Raw genomic sequence first — 24,433 nt, 5'->3', positions numbered from 1 at the left:
TCCATCCATCCATCCATCGTCAACCGCTTATCCTGTGTACAGGGTCGCGGGGGGCTGGAGCCTATCCCAGCTAACATTGGGCGAAAGGCGGTGACCCGCACCATGTATAATAAAAAAACTTTTTAAAGAAAGCTATTTATACAGTCTTCATCTCATGTGAGTGTACACCATTCAGGTCACTCTTCACAAAAACACAATTCATTCGTTAATGTGTAAACATTCTTAAATTGGCTCCAAACTACTGAATGCACAAGTCAAAAAACCTACATCCCTACTCTTCTTAATGTGTACTATTCCACGTTTACAAGGTTTTTCCCTCATTGAAAATTTTTCAGTGGCCACCAAAGCGAAATTTAGGTCCGCCGAAGTAAATTTTATGTAATTGATCACTGGTATCACTTGCGTGCCGCGCGCTCCACCGAGAATCTCTAGCGCTAGTAATACACTCTTCTTTATCCAACTACTGTGCACTGGAGCACGCAGGTGTGTGCACGTCAACCGGGCTCCCCTCGATATGCAAGCTCCGGTAACAGAGTAGCACATAGTGGATCACATGCATGATTAAATTGGGCTTCCCTCGATGTCATGCCGCATAACAAACTCATTTGAGTTATACATGAGAATTGTTATTTTAAAGTGCTATGGTGGGGCTATTAAATCATTTCAATTTGGTGTGAACAGGCCTTAAGCATGAGCCAAACACTTGTCTCTCACGGGCCGGGTGAGGAGGAACACTGCTGTAGGTATTTTAACTTGATTCTATGAGATCAGGTTTGCAAATTCTGTCATTGTTTGTTCACTCTAATGTTACTAGAACCCTGATCTTTCTACTGTGAATCACAAAAAAGAAGAAAATCCTTATGTTGATAGCGCAGGTTGGACATTAACAAGATCAAACTTCATAGATTCTTGAGTGTTTCGGGACCAAACATCATAACATCACACATGTGCAGTAGCCTCCATATTTGATATTGGGCCTGCAAACAGGAGCTGACCAGTGATTTGATTTAAGGGTGAAAAAGAACTTAATTTCAGTCTATTTATAACATAAAGTGATAATATTGCTTCAGAAGACTTGTAATATACCGTACATTTAAACGCTTATTTCAGCGTGATTAGCCATGGTGGCATTATATTCATAAAACCAGGCTGGACATAGACTAAAAGCCACAAATCACCAAATATGATTTATTGGGGCCTGTTGTTTCTATGATTGGCCGAAAAAGTTCACGCCACTTCATTAATTACTCACTATAACATAGAATACTCCGGGTTAAGTTAAGCTCAATTATCATCATTTGACACATACTGTTGATTACAACAAAAACATACTCACGGTTTCAAACGTATAGCCAGAAGACATAAACATTATACATGTAAAAATTATATTAGTGTGAAAGATTGGCTAACAAACCTTATCTGGGTAAATCCATTAGCTAAAGAAAAACTTTAACCCCATTATTTGATATACCCATACACAGATTATGTTTGTAAGACACAATATATTGTTTACATCTTGTGACTGTACTTTTGAAACCATGAGTATTTGAATGTTTATGGACTGGCCCATTCATTGGATCTTTTCTTTGACTGGGGTATTCAAAAGCAAACTTTGAACTTGAACAGAATAAGTTCAGAAAACCACTATCTATGCCGTTTAGCTCAACCGTATGAAGTACATCATTTTTAGATGCCAACGTTATGCTGTTTGTTCAATGAAAACAACCCATAACCACAGAAAAAGAATCATGTTGGTTCTTGTTCTGATCACATTAAAGAGACTCTGAATCAGGTTGTGTCACATTGAGGATAAATCGTTACAGTCATAGCAGTAAATCTCACTTGATATCCTAACTCAGTGCTATAGCAGATCTGTAGAGATTTTCAAACATCCACTCAACAGTATTCCCTGAAGTATTCAGCACTTATTTACATATCCCAACACTTTACAAGCTCACACATAATCTGAGACACTCGAGACACTCTCCTAAACAGCACACTCTCTAGTTGAGAAAGAGCTGAGCCAAAGGAGTCCCCAAAGTCTCAGAGCATTTTAGAATTATGTTTAATTTAAAGGGAAACATCCTTTATTTATTTCTCTCTTTATCTGTGTCCCAAACTCTAACCGTCTCTGTCTCTCTCTCTAGTCTCTCTCTCTTCCTCTCAAGTCTTCTCCTCCAAAGGACTGATGAAGCTTGACTTTGACATCTGGGGAAATCAAAGCTCTGCTCTCTTCCTATGGTAAAATAACACACTTGCACACACACACAGACGTGCACACACATGAAAGCACACATAACCCAGGCTGAACACAAGAGGAGTCATATTGAGTTCCCTCTCAGTGTAACAGCATTCTCTGCGGGCTTCCTAGATTAAGAAACTAGATTACAGCATTAACACTAAAACGGTAAAATAGGTTTGACACAATAAATGTACTGTAAGATTTACAAATTTCAATTGCATAACAAAATTCCATTCAACTGAATTGAGTAATCTTTAATAAACTATTAATGATAAAATATAGATCATCTGAAAGGGGAGGATCTCAGCATTCTAATGACACCTAGAATGAGCTTGTAGTCCATTCAGAGGCCTAGAAATTCAAGGAAATAACGACAGTGGTGCATTAACTGAAATTTAGACTGAATGTCTATGGACGAGCACATCTGTGAGGGCTAAAATATGTTAGAGCACCACCTATATTCAGCTCTGTACATTGTGATGGAATGTGATGGAGAAAAAAAAGAATTTCTAGTGCTTGCTGCCATCTAGTGGAATACAATACTGCATTTCAAAGTGAGGTAAAACCATGTTTACAAAGTCAGGACAACAAAAACCTTTTTATTCTGTTTATTATACGATTGTAAATACATACAATATTATTTATGAATAATTTGAGTCTTTTTCTTTTATATGGAGGGTTCTCTGAAAAATTAGACCAATTTGTTAAATTATTATTCCACAGTATGTGTGAATGGTGAGCTTTTAAATTTGAGTCTGAAAATTTTTGAAAAATTAACCGCAGTTTAGTAGTTAATGCCCTGGAAACTTTCAGCAACACCCAGGCGTCATGTGTTTTGCATTGGCGAGAAAATAATCTAAGAAAAAAGCAAAAAAGTGTCTAGTGTTAGGCTAACTGTGATCTCACTATATAAAATGTTCAACATCAGCACAAACCCTTAGCAGGTAAAACAGCAACCCATCAGCACACACACTTGTGACCTTATAGATGAGACTTTGAAAGCCTGATTGATAGAAACAGTCTAGAATCTCTCAGGATGTGCTTACACTAAACTTGACCTGCAAACATGGACATAACCAGCTATGAGGTCCAGACCTCGGTAAATGTATCATATTCCATAATTACATTTGAAGCTATAACTGAACAACACGCGACTGCAATTGTTCTACTGCCTTAGGTCAGATTATATCTTACAAGTTCACAAAACAGCGCATTGAATCTTTAATTCAATATTTATTCAAAACGTTTTAAATATCATTTATCGTCTGTAAATTTCTGTGCAGAGGTCCAGACGGATGTTACTTTTCTCAGCGCTGTTCAAGATGGACCAATCACAGTTGTTTATTATTACTGGTTTGTGATTGTATAGATACTACTGCTTCCATCCACAGGTAAGAATCACTGCGATTGTCAGCTTTTTTATTTCAGTAATTATTTAAAGTTTTTAAAATCATTAATCGGCTGTAAATCAGGTTGCTGGTTCGATCCCCACAGCCACCACCATTGTGTCCTTGAGCAAGCTTGCTCCGGGGGGATTGTCCCTGTAATAAGTGCACTGTAAGTCGCTTTGGATAAAAGCGTCTTCCAAATGCATAAATGTAAATGTAAATTAGCTGTCCAGAGGTCCAGACCACTACTAAAGCAACACATTGATACCATTATCACTTGGCAACTGTTACTTTTCTCAGCTCTGATCAGGATGGACCAATCACAGTTCTTTATTTTATTATTATTACTAGATGGATGAGGAGTTTAAGAAATTATTGTATAGATACTGCTGTGGCGGATTTCTACCCACAGGTACGAATCATTGCAATTATCGTTTTTTTATAAAAAATTAAAAAAACACCAAAAAGGAGTCTTAATCCAGCCTTGCAGATCATCATGACATTTTCTGAAATGTTTAAAAACAGTAGCACACTACACTAGTACACCATCTGTAGTAGAGGCTACAGTATGAAATATGTCAAATATGCAAACAGTGGCCATGATGAAGGCTATGTTATTTCATTTTAGAAGCTAACATTTCACAATGCCGTTGGCAAAAACATAATTGTAATTTTGGTACAATTCTTGGCACCCTCACTAATTTTCAAACCCCTGTTACGGCCCTGCCCGCAGACATTCACCAAGTGTAGTTTCCTATGAGCTGAGCTTCAGCAGTTACGTCAGATGAACACATCCCCAAGGCCAGTGAGAAAAGGACATAACAGACATCTCAGATGTTCCGGGAAACTGGAGAATCTGTCATTTCTTCCATCCCACATGGTGTGACACCTTTTCTCTCTTCCTGTTGTTTCTAGATCTTTGTTGAAAATGTCAGTCGGGATGGCAGAGCTGGCATTTACTAAGCACCCTAATTCGCTACCATCTGCTACCATACGTGGTAATTTTGTTTGGGCTTTAGGGTACTGGACGGGCTATTGATTGGCAGTATCAACAGATAACTCGAGACGAGAGGATGATGAAAACAAAGAAAAGATTAAAGATTTTCTCTCAACGTCCTACAAGACGAGGTCAGACTGCTGCCAACACACTCTTTCAAAGATCTGTTCACAGTGTGTGAACTGCAGTTTGAAAGTCTTTTTCTTTCGTATACTTTCAAACTTCTTGATAGTTTTTCAAGGAATGGCCTACAAGCTTCTTCAAAAAAAGCCACTACCATGAAGCTGAAGCCTCCAGAGAACCGATAACATTCTCAATGCCGATGCACATTTAACATGACATTTCAAATTGGATTTATAGCATATCAGCAGAAATTCCCAGGACTAGCAAGTCAGAGTGAAAGAGCGACTTTTCAATATCTAGCCCTTTGGCTTTGCATCCATATTGATTTCTGGCAGCAGATTTTAAATCATGTTTCTGTCGTGAACATGGGTCCTAGTGTACAAACCCTACAGTCAAGATTATTCAAATTCATCAAGATGAGTTATTGACTCGTGATTAAATTTCGGTCCCAGTGATTCTGACCCCTCTCGTTCAGAGAAGATTCTTCAAAATGTACACCAAGTTTTTAAAGGTGCTTTAAAGTGTAACACTGTGTCCTAACCAGACATGATACAACAGTGTCTGTCAACACTGAATGTGAAACTGCTGCACAATGCAGCACAAGAACATATTTTTTATGTAATGTAATGAGCAGCAGGGTATCCAACGTAGAAGTGTTCCACGATTCATAAAGGAAGCCTTTTTCCGTTTTCCGATGTCCATTGTTTTCACTAGCATCTGCGTATATTTTTAGCGGCTAATGTGATGTTTGACATTAAATTTGTAATTATTGCCAAATAAACAAACGTGTGGCTCAGTAGTGCCGATACTTAACCGAGTATTATTAGCAGTAGAAGTAGTAATAGGATTAGTAGTAGAAGTATCATTATGGTAACACCTAACATTAATGTTGTTAATAAATGCTTAATAACACTTATATAACATTAGAATCCTTTTAAAATGTAATTTAATGGTAAATGCTCTGCACTTATATAGTGCCTTTTTAACCTTAGCGGTATTCAAAGCGCTTTACACTGTGACTCATTCACCCATTCATACACACATTCATACACCAATGATGGCAGAGCTGCCATGCAAGGTGCTAGCCTGCCATTGGGAGCAACTTGGGGTTCAGTGACTTTCCCAAGGACACTTCGGCATGTGGAGTCGTGTGGGCCAGGATTCAAACTACCAACCCTGCGATTAGTGGCTGACCCGCTCTACCAACTGAGCCAGTATGATTTAAAGGTCATGTATGCTGTGACTGAGCATGAAGAGCTGGAAAGTGTTTTTGCAGAGGACTTTATGTACTGTAACTAGGACTTGGTAAGTTAGGACAGCATTCGGAGTAGCACCATACTTTTGACATTAATGTGACAAGGAAATTATTGAGTCAAGACATTACAGTAATGAATATAAATACAAAGCCGACGGTAGCAAAATGACATAATCCCTCTGTATAATCTCACTATAATAGACTATTTTTGCTTCATTGTGACATAAATAATGAATTAGGGCATGTTATGCTTTTAATAAATATAAGTGTGAATAAGTGTGCTTATAAAGCATTTATTGCTCACTATTTGGCAAGCACTGCATAAAAGTCACCCTTTTTATTCATGTTGTTTAACTGCATAATGGAAACTGATAACAATAATATAACTAATATTGACCTACACGAGTTGCCAATCTTTACAGCATCAGCCCCCACCAAACGCCATGAGTCTCTTCACATTGGAGCAGAACATTTTTACCCACAGATAGAGATCTTCAACTCGGCCAAGCCGAAAACGGCTTCTTGTGAACTGAAATGGAATTACCATTTGCTTCACAGCCTGCAACTCTGTCTCTGAAAGCAATTCCACTGGAACTCCTGTTGAGGAGGCAGCCGGTCTGGAGCTTACTGTGTTCACTGGCTGGAGTTTGACGTTGCTTCTGTCTAAACTAATTCTTTCTTCTCTCTCCCATTCTCTGTGTGCTGGAGCGTCACCATAGAAATCAATCACTGTTCTAAATTAATTTGAAGAATTTGCGCCATTGCGCTTTTGGTGTGCTTACAGGCTCAGAACTTCGACCAGGTAGCTTAGACTTGAATGTGCTTCAGATGTTATTAGAGGTCAGTTCTTATTTAGAACATTTGGTTGTTACAGTAGTCCCTTAGTACAATTTGCATGTCCAGCTCTGGACATCATAACTATTTACTAACTATACATCATTTAAGAAATAATTCAACCCCCCATAATTAACTCATCAATTAAAGCAGCAACTTTGGACATTACCTTACTACACATCATGCAAATGAACAGGACACAAACCAACAAGTTATTAAAGAATCAAACAATTCTGAAATCCTGTGCATCAGTAGATCTGCACACTGGTTGGTTGTGTTTAGCAATCCTCCAACAGAGCTACTAAACCTTCAGTTATCTCAAAGCAAAGAGAAAGGCCCTCAATATCCAATATGTACCCACCATTCTCCTGCACTTTCATTGGCTGCCGTTGCACCTGCAGTGAGTGTCTTCTGAGACCACTGCTGCAAATTAAAACTGCTCCAGTTCTGTATCCCTGTGGCACACCTCAATCCACAAGTACAACACTGGACACACTGAACAAAAAAATGTGTACTAATCTAGTGTATGTTTTCTCTTACAGAGCAAAGTCTGGAAACTGACTCACTATAGCTCATGCACACCTAAAGGGAATCTGAGTGTTAGGGCAACAAAGGTAAAATGCCTATAGAATGCAACAGTCTAGTTCCTGAAGTAAAACTCCCATTCATTTTCTCCATAGGCAATAGATTTTTAATGTTAACGTATAAACCTTTAAAAACAGACTTACCGTGAGCTCTGAGGTTGTTCATCGATGGTATATGCTTCTGTTAAAGCCACCAGTCTGCATTATTTCAATGTCATTTAAAAAAAATAATGTTACAAATGGCAAAATATTTACCAATTAGAGAATTGCGACCAACAAAGCACACGAAAAGAGCTCTGTGGCGACCTCACAATCCCACGATGCACCTTTAATGACACAATCAAGTAGATCTCTTTACACACTCCTATTTGCATACAGAATATTTTGATATAAAACCACAATATATTGAAAAAAACTGCTTTAAATCAATGGTTTAATACATTTCCACTGTTTCAAATTCAATGATGTCATTTGCAATGCTTCATGGGATTGTAGTTCATTCCTTTATTAAAGACGTTAAGTACACTGGCTCGTACCTTATATACTACTGCAAATAGTTTTTTTTATGATTTTAAATGCATACAATGAAAGTTTGCAATGTTGTGGTTAACATAAAAGCTGGTTGATTTCGTTCAGTGGAAAGTTATTAAGAAATCCCTATGGAAAAAACAACTGGGAAAAATTATTCAGAAACTAAGATGGCTAAAAATGTTGATGGGAATCTTGATTGGAGGGATTATAGAAACTATTCCAAACATTTGTTTTAAACTCCATATCAGACATCCATGTATATAGAACACTAGAGGTGCTGCAACAACAACTTTTATTGACTTTTACACAAATCAAGAGTTAAACTGCAGAAAATCAGTTTATAAACACTTGCTTTTCGCTCTTTTCCTAAAACTTTTACTATAGCACATAACTTGCAAAGCGATACATGTTAATGTTTGCATTACATAACCAACTACATTTACAAGCTTGTTCAAGCATGATAATGTTGCACCAAAGCACGACTTAAAATGTTGCGCGTGAGCCGAAAGCATCATAGAAGCACCAGAAAATGACGCTTTCTATTAGTTTAAAACTCAATAGAGCATTAACGTTAAAAATTGTCATGTCATGAGCCATGTATTATAATTTTGCAAAAATGTCCCCACAGTCACATACATTCATATCAGGTTAACATATTAAATCTGTCCAGCTTATGGCTGGAAGGGTAGAAGTATAGACAAATGGAGTGCAGATGTACCACAGGTAAACAGAATCATAGCAGGTCTGCCCCAGAGAGAAGAGAAGTGGGTGGACAAATCACCATGACATTTAACAGGATTGCCAAAGGTAGACATAAGGAGGTTTGTAGACAGAAGAAGAGTAGAGGGAAGCCAAACCCTGGATAGTTAAAAGCGTGTAAAGTTTGAAACAACTTCATGATATCAAGTAGGTCTGCAAAGTTCAATGTGAGGGTACAAGAGGTCAAATAATCACAAGTACAGAACAGATCACTGGTACCTTGAACTGCAGTGAACAGAGCTACTCCCTCTGCTGAAAGGATCGTCTTAGAGCAGCATTCATTTACATGTTGGTTCAAGCTGGTTTATGCTGGTCATTTCAGGTATTGTGCTGGCCTAGTGGGTTAACCATTAGTTACGTTTACCACCATGGTGTTTACCATCAAAAACGCTGGTCAACCAAGGAAGTCTTAAGCTAGTTAAGATGTCTGGATGGGGTCACCAACACACCAACATCCCATGCTATGGACCAGCCTCCAAAATGCACAATGCACAATTTGAAAACATAGCATTGACTCATTGATCATTGGGTCATCTCAAGAGTATTTACGAAGACTTTATGAAGTCGAAGATGTCATTTGTGTGTGAACATCAAGAACACAGGTTCTTTCTGAACAGGTCTGCCATTAGTATTTCATTCTGTTAATGAAATGGTTTCTAATATACTGCGTTTTAAAACAAATAGGACTCGTTGTAAGGGGTTCCAATGGACGGTGATGTAATAATACACTGAATGTCTCTAGGAGATGAACAACGGATGCCAAAGACCTTGAAACATGAGATATGAACTTTACGTTACGTGCTCAGCATACAAACAAATATAGATAGCTGTGATATGCTCGTCTTTGTCTCTCAAGGTCCCTTATGTCCTTGATGAAGTAGACCTGCACCAAAGGTCATGGAGTCAGAACTGGTGCATAAGATATGGTCAGCCGTACTGCAGAAGGACAGCATCCAGCCACATTAATGGGAAATGCTTACCACCTTTAGCCATCTTTAACTTCAACTTTAAGCGTGCCTAATGTGTACTGATGACTGAACTGTGTGACTAGTGGCATCAAATGGAACTGCAATCTGTTTATTTAAAGATATAGTTCCCCCAAAAATGAAAATTCTGTCAGCCTTTACTCACTCACACTCATGCCATCCCAGATGTGTATGACTTTTTTCTTCTGCTGAACACAAATGAAGATTTTTAGAAGAATATCTCCGTTCTGTTGGGCCATTCAGTGCAAGTAAATGGTGGCCAGAACTCTGAAGGTCCAAAAAGCTTTTAAAGGCAGCATAAAAGTAATCTATATAACCCCAGTGGTTGAATCTATATCTTCAGAAGCGATATGATAAGAGTGGGTGACAAACAGATCAATACTACTATAATCTACACATTTGACCAGCCCCAACCAGTAGATGTTGATATGCATAAACAATGCAAATTGCCAAAAAAGCAAAAGAAGAAAGTGAAAATGGAGATTTATAGTACAAAATGACTTAAAAATCTGTTTTTTTACCCACACCTATCATATCACTTCTGAAGACGTTTATGTGATTTTTGGAGCATCAAAGTTCTGGTCACCATTCCCTTGCATTGTATGGACCTACAGAGCTGAAATATTCTTCTAAAAATCTTCATTTGTATTCTGCTGAAGAAAGAAAGTCATAAACATCTAGGATGGCATGAGGGTGCGTAAATGATGAACTATGCCTATAAGCAACCATATACGACAACACTGGCTCAATCAAGTGCGTATAAGGAGGGATTACCTAATTGACTAATGACAGAGGGGGGTGGTTAGTGGGGCAGAAATTAGAAGCTGCACTTTTAAGAACATTGGAAATGACATAACACATAACAAATGATTTATAAATACATAATATTAATAAATAAATGCTGCCATTCATTTTTCCTGGGAGCGCAATATAAAGACATAATCTTTGCTTTGATCATGTGCTTGAATTGAAGATGTTTTTATTTACTTTTTATAAATAATTCAGCATGGATTGAATAGCGTTTTGAGCACTTATAGACCTCCTAGAACATCTTGTTCTAATCCTGTGTAAATCCAGTTACTCTTTCACAGCTAACAGAATCTGGAGAAATCATTTTTGTGTCTTATTTGTTTTGATGGACTGTCTGTGCTCTTTGAGTCTTTTGATTCTGCCGCAGTGTACCATCCTTTATTGAACAGACAGCTCTGCATTTTGTTTTGTGTGATATGTTTACAGTATGTTGTGTTGCTCTGGTTATTACTATCTCTGATTCGTTCGAAGGCCCTGAAGTGATAGTATTTGTTAGTGACTTGAGTAATTGTCAAAACCAAGCTGTTTCTGTAATGGCAGTATTTCTCATTTATCTCTGCATATTTCAGTCTCTTAGTAGCAATTTAATACAAAAAAAGTACATCAACCTCAAAAATGGAAAGAAAAGAAAGACTTAAGCAAGTATTAGAAACAGTATAAAAAAACAGTATTAGAGGAACAAAATATTTCCTAGCACCTGCCTTCATGTCAAAATTAAGATTTAAAAACAATTGTTAAAAAATATGTACAGTACGTCAGCATGTAAGTCAATATGTAATGCCATTCACATCCCAATTACATGTCTTAAAGTGATAGATTTCCAAGTGAAACCACATATTCAACAAGTAAAAGAAGATGTAGTAACTTTATTTTATCCATCAGGAATTCATCTTATTGTGAAAATTGGATTGTGGAGAACTACTTCCCTACTGAAACACCACGGCAACCACTTTTTGAAGGGACCTTTGGACTGAGAAATGCCATATATTTAATTATCCTTTGTTTAAAAAAAACATTGTTTTAAAAAAAAAGTAATTGAAAGAACTGAAGTGAACTGTGTGTAAAAAGCGTATGTGAAGTCACAGAGGACGCTGGGACAGTGGCTGAGAGCCAGATGTTTTCACAGACAGCTGCTTCCTAAAGCAGGACTGAGAATATGATGACACATGCAAAAGACAGTGGCACTTGTTCAGTTTTCCAGCTCTTGCCATCATCTGATTCAACATCATGTATTTTCGCTGCACGAGAAGCTTCAGTTTTATGAACACTCTTGTCCAACATGCCTATAGATTGTTCCAATATTATACCAGAGAATGCAGTTACACAAGACATTGACACACACACACACACACACACACACACACACACAAGACTATATCCTACTGGCACAAGGAGAAGTGCTATTTCCCTCACTGTTTCTTTGAAAAATATGCAGACATGATATACACACAATGACCAAGACCTCAGCAAACATAACTCAGTTTCAATATGTTTTGATCTATGAAGAATTCAACACAACACAATGTGTAGGGTGACAATGACAGAACATAGAGGCAGCCTTATTACCAGTGCTTTCATGTACTGCAGAAAACGCAAACGCTGTTAATGTTTGTTTGTGAGTTTCAAATAATTCCCTCATGGCTCATGCTTAACCATTCAGTTAATCGCAAACCATGCAAAGTAATGATAAACTGCATTTTGAAAATCTCTCTGCAGATATTATGTTACATTAGTTCCATAGTTTAAGGCAAAGTCGTCGGAAATCAGTTATGAAAACAAGACTTGAAGGCACAAAATTTGCTAGTGTGTGATTGCATGAGGTGCTTTCGGTGTGTGCTGGTTGCATGAAGTGAGGAAAAGCAGCTTATTACATCACATAATTAAAGGAAGCCCTGGACGATGCCGTGGAAGTCCCTATGGTACATTTAACATGATTTGAGTGTATTGATTGAGACTGCAAAAGGTGCACATCAGACAGGCCTTTCTCCACACAGTGCAACAACCTTTGATATTAGTCTACTGACATTTGTGCTGAAATTTCCTCTCTCAATGTTGACCATAATAGACTCAAGCGAGCGGGTTTGCTCCAATTAAAACTGCTACTCGATTAAGAAAGCAGAGATCTAGTGTTGTGAGAGGTAATGCTGAGCTTGGATGGCCTTCTTCAAAGCATTCATTAAATGGTTGCTAATAGCAACATGCAAGAAGAATCATCTATGCAGTGAAAGCTTACACTAAATCATGTCTAACTTTCTCTGTGATATTTGAAATTATTATTACAGTAATAAAAAAAAACTTTACTGATGCATTGTCTCTCAAAAAGTCATGCCAGGATCCAAAACTGAAACACACTGAATCTAACTGGTTCTTTATTACACGTCCTCCACATCATGTGCTTAAGAATTGTATTTTATCCTAAATGTAAGACAAATAGAATAGAACAGAATAGAATAGAATTATTTTTACAATGGTAGGCATGAATAGAGTGAAAAGATAATTTTATTCTACCTTGAAGAATATAGAATAGAATAGAATAGAATAGAATAGAATAGAATAGAGTAGTATAGAATACATTTACAATGTAAGGGTAAAACAGAGTGTCAGATAAGTTTATTCTATCTTGCATTTAATAATAGAATAGAAAAACATGTAAAATATTAGGCTAGAACAGAGTGACGGATACGTTTATTCTACCTTGAATTTAAGAATAGACCAGAATAGAATAGACCAGAATAGAATACAATAGAATAGAGCACCACTTACAAGAGTAGGAAAGAACAGAGCTTAGTGCAACCAAATTGAGAAGTGTCAGTCCAGTCTCTCACAGCCAAGATTTTCTGCTCATAAAACATTCACAAACAATATGGAACAAGAGAATATCATCCTGTCTCTAGAGAAATGATAATGTGCTAACTCATGAAGTAACCCCTGCATATTGTTTTGAAGAGGTCTGCAACTGGATGCAACTTTTAAAAAGCAAGTTGGGAGTTTGAAAAAGTAACCCATCTTACAAATTTGGTTTGAAACAGCTTACATACACTGCAAACTCCAATTAAGGTGGCAAATACGAACAAAAAAGCATTTTGCATTTAACATTTCTGCTTTAGATTTTATTTGACATTAATACACACAGTGACGCAACACTAAAACAACCAAGAGCTTCACAGACAAGACGACGCATGGCATGCATAATCACTCGAAATGTGTTTTAAAATGCTCTTACCGAATCGTAACACATGTGGCATCCCGTGAGAATATCCCACACACAGTAAAATCAGCAACATCACAAGCTTGGATCTGTCATGAGTTGTTAGAGGGGAGCAAATCTTCATGATGTCTGTGATGCACTGCATGTCACCGTAAGGTTCCTACTTATTTCTGCTTTGGACGTGTTTTTTTTCTTCAGCGATCCGTGATCACGGCATGGTCACTGATGGAGAAGAGGACATTCGATCAGCGATACTCCGCATGTCCGACTCACTGCGCAAAGGAGCAACCTTCCGACCGGTCGTCCATGTTAGAGATGACAAATCCGGGAGAAATCCATGTAGGGGCCGCCTGAAAGAGTGAGCGATACAGAAATGAATGATAAGACCCGGTGTAGCGGATCACTTGGCGTGTTGATGGCAGAAGCGGGAGGAATGAGCGCGCGGGCTGCGTGTGCAATGCTCTCTACTGCACTGCTGCACTCACACTGACGTCGAGCCCTGAGCAGCGCGAGCGCAACACTGACCACTCACAACACCATCAGATCTGTATCATACACTCAAACACTGGTGATTGACACCTAGAACCTTCGGCTGCTGACTGTAAGATATATTCATCAGATATGCTACTTCAGTCCTAAAATCGCAGTGAGGCTCAATGACGAAAGACAACAATTTGTTGACAAGTTTTTTACTGTTTGTAGCAATATTTACCTATGTAGTGTGTAACAAGGTAGTATTCAAATGAGTAGGGCCTACTCTTAAAAAGAAATTGAAAATTAATATTGACTTTTTGAGTCTGAATTTTGTTCCTTTATAAAATTATTATTATTATTATTACAATTATCGAGGAATTGTTTCCAGTATAACCATATTTTCCGTTAAAACACCATCGTTACATTCATTTCAGCTAAACGGTTGTAACTTGGTGTTAGTCACCACTGTCATAAAAAATTAAAATCTAATCAATATAAAAAGATTCGGAAATATTCTCAACGTAAATTCCATAAATATGCCTATTTATAATGGTTTTACAGTTTACAGTAGTAACAATGTCTGTAGTGATAATTGTAAGTGGTGGAAACTGCTCACTATGGTACATTTATGCGCGCGCGCGCATGTGTGTGTGTGTGTCCAATGTATAATTGACAAAAGATAGCATCCACATATGGCTACTGATCCAGCTAATCCCTCTCATCATTTATTTGTATTTATTTATTTTTTTATTTAAAAGCCTCTCAACCTGATCATTATAATAGTGTGTTATTAATAACTCGACGAGGACGATAGCTGTCAGCTGTATAATATATTTTGGACTCTTTAGGCCTCTCAAAAAATAAACAGGGCCCAATGAGGGCGAACTCATTACACATTAAATAAAAAATGCCCTTAGTTTTTAAGTACGTGTAAAGATGTGCACTAGAATAGATCGCCTTGAGCTCATGTGCTGAGCAATGGGAGTTCGTGGATTTCAGCACCATGGACAGCGACCGCACAGTGTGTGTTAGAAGGCCACAGATCGGCCTCTTCAAAGCGTTTTACTGTATTTTAATAGTAGCTCAGTTCACCTCTCAGCTGAATGAACAAATGCGATTTTGTCCTTTCAGATGGCTCATCAAGATTGCAAGACATATCCGAGAATTTCATGCGGGGTCAGTGCGCATGACTGATGATAAAATGTAGCTATTTGGAAATCTGCATCCCATGTGCCATCGTGACCATTTAACGGGTGTGGATTATGATTGTATTTTTCTGCAAAAACAGAGGGTCATCTTTTTTCCTCCTGTTATTTGCTCCAAAATTATTTGAATAATAATACATACAAAATAAATAAATAAATACGTGTTTCACATTGATAGATAGAGGCTTGCAAACGAATCACTGTCGGACGTGTTAACATCTCAGTATAGCATTAAACTCGTGTGTTTATCTGCTCAAATACTGAGAAAATCGCGTGTCATGTGTAGCTTTGTAGTTTGAAATGAAATGTCTCTCCAGAAGTGAAAGGTACTCCAAAAGTAATTCAAGTAATTCTTAAAGACTCGTCGACAGCTGTAACACACACTTAAGCAAGAGTATTGTGTATTTACTCTAATAACTTATCAATGCCTCAACCTCATGGAAACTGACGTATTTAGATTCGGAGTGTGTGTGTGTGTGTGTGTGTGTGTGTGTGTGTGTGTGTGTGTGTGTGTGTGTGTGAGTGTGTGTGTGTGTGTGTGTGTGTGTGTGTGTGTGTGTGTGTGAGGGGCGGTATTGTGCAGACATACCCGGGGTCTCGTCTCTACATGGCAGCATGCTTTATTAACTTACAAATCATCATAACCCTTTTTGAAAATCAAGGTGAGGACTGACAGAAAACACCCTAAAACACCACAACCAACAATTCTAAAGCCTTCATTTTTATTTCATATTTTATAAAAGTGTGCTCTGTGTAATTGCTATTATAGTCATAATTTGAGGTTAAAAAAAATCAAAAACACACATGCAGCATTAAGAACTGCTCCATCCATCTGTGAAATATAAGCCAAACTTACGTGTTTAAAATGTTTCAATTAGACATGAATTTAAAAGCAATGAAAGAGGCGATGAAAGTATGTTGATGGTGAAGCTAAATGTCCTTACCTCGGCTCAGGCTGCAGGAGTGTGAGTACAGCGGGAGCAGCAGCTGATGTGCTCGGCTGCTGGAGGAGAGGAGCTCCGCGGAGGAGACACGCCTCCTGTCGGACGAACAAACACAACTCACCGCTGAAAGACCGACACACACTCAAGCACCGCACTCCATCGGCTCTTAAAAGCTTTTATTTTTGCAATCAATGTGTGTTGGGAATTACACTCCAAAGACGTCAACACTTAATTTTAAAATGGATTATACGGTAAGCCGCCTACAGATGAAATGAATCGTGTGTAGTGCTTGACTGATGGAGACCGTTTGAACAGACACGGCAAAAGAAATAGGCTACTTTTTGTTTTGGAAAATACTGCAATAGAATGCAATAATCCTGAACATTGTGTTGGAACAGCAATTTATCGTAGAATGCCTCTGCATAAAAAAAGTTTTATGCAAAGAAATAGCACACACACTTATTAATGCAAAGGTCACTTTGAATCAAAGGTAACCTAATGACGTAGCAGGGGAGAGATGCCAATTTCTTTGGTAACACTTTATATTAATGTTTCCTTTAAGGCTTTATAAAGGGGTTTATTAATGACTCATAATAATTTAAAAACGCATTGTAAATTATTTATATGGAGTTTTAACAACAAAATAAATACAATAAAAATGCATCTTTCATGCAAAACCTTCCAAATAGTGAGCATTTGAACTTATATGTTAAATACGCTTATTTATATTTATCAAAACATAAAATGCTCTAATTCATGATTTATGTCACAATGCAGGAAAAATAGACTATTATAATGAGATTAAAATGAGGGATTATGTCATTTTGCTGCAGTCCTCTTTGTGTTGATATTAAAGAATGGTGTTACTCCGAGTGCTGTCCCAACTTAACTAGTCCTAGTAACTTAAAGTCCTCTGCAAAACACTTTTCAGATCTTCATGCTCATTCACAGCATACTGTATATCATATAATAAAGTGTGATGACCATTAAACCATACTGAACTACTGAATGCTTCATATGTGTACATTTACATAGGTTACTAATGTTGAAAAGTGTTGTTGAACATTTATAAAATGTGAGGTGAAATGGCTCACTATTTGGCAGATATTGCATGAAAGTCACCTTGTTTATGCATGTTGTGAAAACTGCATATCAGTTGTTTATAATACAGTTGTAAATTATTAGTCATTAATGAACCCCTAAACCCTTAACAAAATGAACATTCATCTAAAGTGTTACCCTTTCTTTTCATAGACACACACCTTAGTTTCCAATAGTAATTGAACATGTCCACAGTTATTGCACAGGACAAAAGATAAGGTCTATTTAACACAAGCTCACCTTTTGTGACAATATGGCACAACATCAGGGCATGTCACACTACGAGGTAAGTTGTCACAATGAGAACCTTTTATTAAACAACCTATAGACATTTCAACAGGAAAAAGAGGAACCATTGTGAAACACAAAACAATTCATGAAACAGCAAAAATGGATGAGGCAACATTTAAAAGTAAGACACCTTGGCTTTTAACAACAAATATTATAATCCATACATTGTGCACAATACAATATATAAAACATGTGACAACATACCACCAAGATAACTAGCTAAGATGTACCTTAATTAGTCACTTTTTATTTGGAGAAGTGCCGCAAGGTACCATGCTAATGTCCTAAATAAAAAAAAAAACTGATGAGTATTATTATGTTCATTTATTTTCAACTCAATTGTGAAAAAGACTTTATTTAACTTTATTCGTCGCCTTTCAACCAGAGAAATGCACAAAGTATATTGCCCCCTAATTTTAGGTCTTGAGAGAGAGTTTGCATGTGATATGGTCCAGATTAAATTCTTCAATGAAGTAAAGCTGCTCCCACCTTTTCTTAACTTGTGCATAAAAAAAAATGGCCATGAGAGTTTGGGGCTTATAAAGGACACGAAAAACTAGCTTCAGTCTCGGCTCTCTATCTCTATGTTTATGTGTGCGAGTGCCATGAGCGGTGATGTGTCTCTGACTGTGTGGAGGAGAGAGAGAGATGGAGAAAGAGAGGAAGTGATACAAGCGGGCTGTCTCAATGCTTTCCCCCTCTCTCTTTAATTACAACCAGTCTACCATATCGGAGAGGAAATTAATTATTCACCTAATCTGCCACAGGAAGCAATACACGTTTAATGAAACACACCGCCAGTGCAACAAACAACAAGAAACATCTAACACAAAGCTATAAACAACTAACAAAAAGACAGTTATAATCATACACATAAACATGTATATAAATCATTACTTTATTGCATCTAATTCAGAAGTATACAGAACCACCTGAAACAATGCACACTAAATATATGAATATATCTACTTTTTCATTTACACAGTAAAACTTAACATTCATATTTCCTGTGTTATAGGTTTATTAAGGTGTTAATTAATAACGAATTGGTCATTTATGAATACAATATACATAATTTATATGCGGTTATAACAACATTAATAAAAAGGGTCTCATGCATTACTTGCCAAATAGTGAGCATTTTAACTTGCATGTTATATATTCTTATTTTCCATATTCCAAGTGCTGTCCTAACTTAACAAGTCCTCTGCAAAAACACTTTTCAGATCTTCATGCTCATTCACAGCACATATCATATAATAAAGGGGCCAAAAAGCACCCCCCAGCCTACAACTCAACTGAACTTCCGCTGACATAATAATATGTGCACTTCTGCACTCATGCATTAATAGTAGTATAGCATGGAATTGACTGAAAATTATTGACTACTAGCTGTTTTTGCTTTCCTACTCTTGATAGAAAATAATGATGAAACTGATTTATCCCAAAAGCAATCCAAATATCAGGAATAGACAAACATTAACAAGTCATGAGTGCTTTAGAAACACTCTTCATACAGCTTTGAAACCTTAAAAAACAATTTGGTACAAATGTGCCTAACCATACATCACACTGGTCAAGTCATGTGTTTTGACCAGCAGGTGTCGCTATTGTGTGACAATGCAGGTGCTTCAAAACAATAATTTAACTAATTGTTTATGAAATTAATTGATTGATTTACTCAATTCAAAAACTTTGTGTTAACTATTATGTCAAACAGTATCACAACTAATTCAAAGGAACACTAATATCACCCATGGTAACTAAAAAAACAACGTCATAACGTAAAACAACGGAATTAGCATTAAACGGATCCTAAAACATAACTATAACCCCAATAACTTTTAAATGTTCATTAAAAACAAACCCAAACAGGCCCCAAAATCAGCACAGATGTACCTAATTAATTATGCAATGACAACAGCCAATAGCAAGTCCAAGAGCAAGTATGAACAACAACAGACATTAAAGTATATTCCTGGTAAGGACAATAATTCCGTGTAGTTTTAGGATCTAATATTCATTTAAATTGGTAAACGTTCCATTTTGCCTTTTGCATCAAGAAAAGTGAAAAAATGCAGACGTCTGATCGATCCATCTAACCACTGATCTACAAAAGCCCCAGAACATGAATAAATCAAGCAAGAAATGAATGAAAGTGGATGAGGTCGTGCTGGCTGGCTGTTACTGCCATTCTGTGTTGTTTGTAGACGCGTGTTGAACTGTAAGGAGGTGCTCCATTACAAACAACTTGCATGTTATGACTTATATGATAGTCGTAGAATGACCATATACTGTTTGCACAATGTTATCAAGCTTATCAAGTAAAATAACTGTGTTTTGTGATATTCTTCAGACACAAACAATAAAATAACTGTCAAACGATTTAACAAACACACAAAAAGAGGGACTGATACACAAGAACACGCAGTTGAACCAATACAGTTTTCCAGTTAAATCAAAGAAGCCAAAGACCACTACTACATTAAAGGTATGAGTAAACTGTGAACATGTATAACCAGTCTCTCTCTGTTTCAGCACGGATGCAGATTTGAATCTCTTTAGTTAGATTACTTCAGCATTCTAACTGTGTATGTTGATAAATAACAAGTCAGTCAGCGTGATTTTAACAATCTTGGAAGCTGGTCTGATAAAAATTGGCCATATATATTGTATTTTAATTTGATAAATATATATGGACGCAAATCCAGCCTTATGTTGACCATCGTTGATGAAGTGGTATTTTCCTATTGTTGTGGGCACATTGCCATCAAAAATAAAAATAATCCACTGGGTATCCAGTGGCTAAGATGCCGGGAGTACATGAAGACTCTTGTGTTCGCTCTTGCATCCATCAACAGAACATTTGGCGTGTTTACCTCATAGCTGAGACATTCTCGAGTTAGCACAAGTGGCTCTAGTGAGGAGATAAATATGGCGACTCAGGTTTTAATGAGAGCAGATTTAAGCTACTCGGGCGGATCTCTTCGCCAGCCATGGGTGGTACCTTTCCCCTTTTGACATCATAAGGGTTTACAAACCTAAACGGCTTGTTCGGAGACACTGTATTTTTATCTTTTACCATATTTTGTGGATGTATTCACACTCTGTGGACACATAATTATGTTTACTAATAATTACTTCCAAAAGAGCTGATATTTAGTTTAACAGCACTGGGACGCTTCAGACAAGCTGTCAATCTGTGTGCAGAGATTGCTTTGGCTTTGTTTGGAACTATTTTAATTAGTGGAGCAAAACTAGATGAAACAATTGCAATTGAAATAAATGAAACTTGTATTATTCATAGTTTCTTTGTTTTGTACGACAGACAGCAAATAAGTGAAACCTGTAGAGTAGTACAAGCTACCTTGGGAAATGCAAACCAAAGACCACATCTCTGCCGAATGATGCTTTTGATTAAACAGGGAAAATATCAACAAGAGAGCTTATCTCTGATCCTGCGTGGTGCAGGACTAATTTCTAGTTTTGAACGCTTGTGTTTACACCAATTATTTATGGGGACATCCCTATTAAGATCCCTCAGCTGCTTTTTGAATTAGAGGAACGCTAATAAGGTCTTTCAGCAGTTTATCCAGTGCAGTCTATAGACTCTAATGAGCCCCTGGTCGCCCCTATTATCCCAAACAAAGATAGAGGTGGATTACCGCAAAGGCTGGATCAGCCCATATCTCAGACCTGTCATTCTTACTGGAATATGTCTCCTTATTATCACTGAGGAAACATCCTATGAGACAAACAGGCAAGATGGCGGATCGTCCAGGGGGGAGAAGGGTGATATTTGTGAATTTTGTGGCGTTCCCACAAGATTATAAATTTGCTGTGTCTACTCGAATGGAGGAAGTGCTTGCTGGTTGTAACCGAGGGGAAAATAATGTGTGAGTTCAGTCTTTTTGAACCTTTTCATTATTTTGTCCAGCATATACTCTCTCTCTCTCTCTCTCTCTCTCTCTCTCTCTCTCTCTCTCTCCATGCTCCTTTTCTGTAATTGTTGTCATGGTACTGTTTCTGTGCTGTCTTGTAACCACACATACACATCAGCCAAACAAATAAATCTTTCCAACACTTCAACAGATTTAAAGCAGAACAGAGCCGTTAACTGTAACATGCAAAGAAGTGTATTTTAGTGAACTTTCAGTTTTCAAACTGGCAAAGGGTTGTTGTAATAAAGAAAAAAAAATTGGGGGTACAGTTCAGCAGAAAAAGTGAAAGTTAATTTAGAAAATAAACATGTGGTGCTGCAAGAAAGTAAACATTTATTCTATTCAGTGATCTACAGGATAAAGTATGTCTATCTTAATATTTACACTTCTAAAAAATCGTAATCTGCAATTGGTACCTATATGGAGATATTTCTACCTGACCTAACCCTTACATTTAGATTTGTAAGTGTAAATAATTGTTTTTAGGTTGATTCAGATATGTGAAATTATATTTTTGATCAAATCATATAATTTAGATCAGTGTTTCTCATTCCTTTCCTGGAGTACCACTAAAGCCGTGCCCTGACTACAAGATTTTTAGACTGATTTTGCCGTCGCAGACAGATTTCTGAGGTCTATGACAAAACTCGTAGCCAAATCAGTGCTTCCTATAATCAGCAATGCTCGTTAAGTATGAGCAGTTCAGCGAAGTGATCTGAACCGGTCTTGAGCTGTTACAAATGCTGTGATATTTTCAAGCATGTTTGATTTGATATTATTGCCACATAATCTTGTAGTGTGAACATTGCAGCAACAATGGCGAACTGCTCCAGCCAATCTCAACCTTATCATGCATCTTTGTACAGGATTGGAAACCCACAAATTTGATCATAATTGTTATTAATTGTAATAAACTAACAATACTTATTCTTTAACAAATGGCCTGAGCGACATAATTGACATTGTGCTATGTTTTATTTACGTCCAACTCTCTTTCCAAAAAGACACAGACACTGATTGCGATTTGCCAATCATTATTTCTGCCATATTTTCATTTTTCGTCTCCTTTTTTGTTTTCAGAGAAAATAAAAAAAACAGACAACTTTTGGACAGTGAGGTGACCATGACCCTCTGGAAATATCCTGTGATTACTCTAATTTGTCACGTGAAATTATGCCTCTTGGTCAAAGATCTTGTAATTTGTGCATCTCGTCAGGGATCTGTTGTGTAGTTTGTGTGCTGCAATGACAAGAAGACAACAGATGACAAGAAACCTTGTAGTGTAATGTGAGCAGTAAAGCGATTCAGGTAGTCTGACAGCTGTGTAGTTTCAGTACAGCTTAACACTTTACATTGGGGATGGCTCCCTTATTGGGCACACTTTACTAATTAGCTAATCAGTAGAATCAGGTGTGTTAGCAAAGTGGTACCCCAGGAAAGGATTGTAAAACACTGATTTAGATGGTACCTATTTTGTATTATTATTATTATTAATATTAATGTTAACTGTAAGATTTTTTTAAGGGTAACCAAAAACATTAACTTTGATAATGTCATTGTTCACTCTAATGACTGGGTTAAACACCTTTAGCTCAAGAGAGAACTAAAAATGGAACCAGAGCTGCACTCTGTTTTGTTATGCCATTACTTTCGGGGATTTTAAGCCAGTTTAGTGTGTCTTTTGAATTCATCCAGATTTACTCATTGATTAGTTAATTGATCATTTCTGCAAATTACGCCTTTGTGCATGTAGATGACAGTTTTTTACTTTTTAAATGAGTAATTGCATTGAACTAAAAGCACATTCATTCAAAACCAGAACTGATGTAATTAGAGACTTCAGCACTGCAGAGAGTTTAACATTACATGCATTTCCCCACAAATAACAACAAGGAATATATATTATATTCTGAACTGCTGAACACAACTTTTTATCAAGCTATACAAAAAGATCACAATATTAGCCTAAAAAATAACATCCATATGTCAATGTACTGTGTGGTCATAACTCACTTTTATTCATAATTCATCCATCTCCATAATTCAGACTTGTCTCCTCCTCTCATTCAGTCGGTCAGCAGATCCTCGTTCATGAGCGAGACACATGATTCATTAATTTCATTTACAAACAAATACAAGTGTACATTACATTCAGTTTGTTCACAAATGAGATATCTTGTCTCATTTATTTAATATTTTTTCTTTCAGTGGGTCAAACCAATGATATTCTCATTCGCTACATGCACTCAAATACTATTGGCTCACGCTGTAGTCAGCCTTTAATAGTAGGGCAAAGCAACACAAAATGAATTAATGAAATATTTTTTTTTATCGCAAATGCAGTTAACAATATTAATACTGAATTTCTGTCAGATAGAAATGCACATTTGACAATAAATCATTGATTTTAGTTTGGGCAGCAACATTTTCTCATATTAAAGGGTAACTAAACCCTAAACCAACTTTTTTTAGTTAATGATCTGTAAGAATGGGGCTTTATTAGTACTGGTCATTGATTCAAGTAATTTTTTTGACATTTGTGTATAAAGTGTTTTAATTCTACAGTATATGGTGTAAAAACGTCTGAGTGCTGCCCTCTTCAGGTTGAACGGTGGCTACTGCAGTTGAATTTTCCTATTGGCTGTTGGGGTACTTCGTGACGTAAGTGGTGACAGCTGACGTAAGCAGGTTCCAGCTCACCACGCCAGATTCATGTACATGTCGTCTTGCCACCCCAGCCCCCACCCCCCGCACTCGGTT

General features: G+C 37.1%; 1 protein-coding gene across 2 annotated transcripts in view; it reads right to left on the bottom strand.

Annotated features, from left to right (window-relative positions):
- LOC127655889 (glutamate receptor ionotropic, kainate 2) overlaps nt 1-14,139 on the bottom strand; it is a 301,274-nt gene extending 287,135 nt beyond the window's left edge. For both annotated transcript variants that reach the window (XM_052143929.1, XM_052143930.1), the window contains exon 1: nt 13,733-14,139. In XM_052143929.1, coding sequence (XP_051999889.1) covers nt 13,733-13,862 — 130 coding nt within the window. In that variant the 5' untranslated portion in view covers nt 13,863-14,139. The remainder of the gene's footprint in view (nt 1-13,732) is intronic.
- Nucleotides 14,140-24,433: the final 10,294 nt, after the last annotated feature.

Source organism: Xyrauchen texanus, chromosome 15 (assembly GCF_025860055.1).
Source record: "Xyrauchen texanus isolate HMW12.3.18 chromosome 15, RBS_HiC_50CHRs, whole genome shotgun sequence".
NCBI classification, from domain to species: domain Eukaryota; kingdom Metazoa; phylum Chordata; class Actinopteri; order Cypriniformes; family Catostomidae; genus Xyrauchen; species Xyrauchen texanus.
Note: the sequence above shows the minus strand (reverse complement) of the source record. Positions and strands in the feature narration are given on the sequence as shown.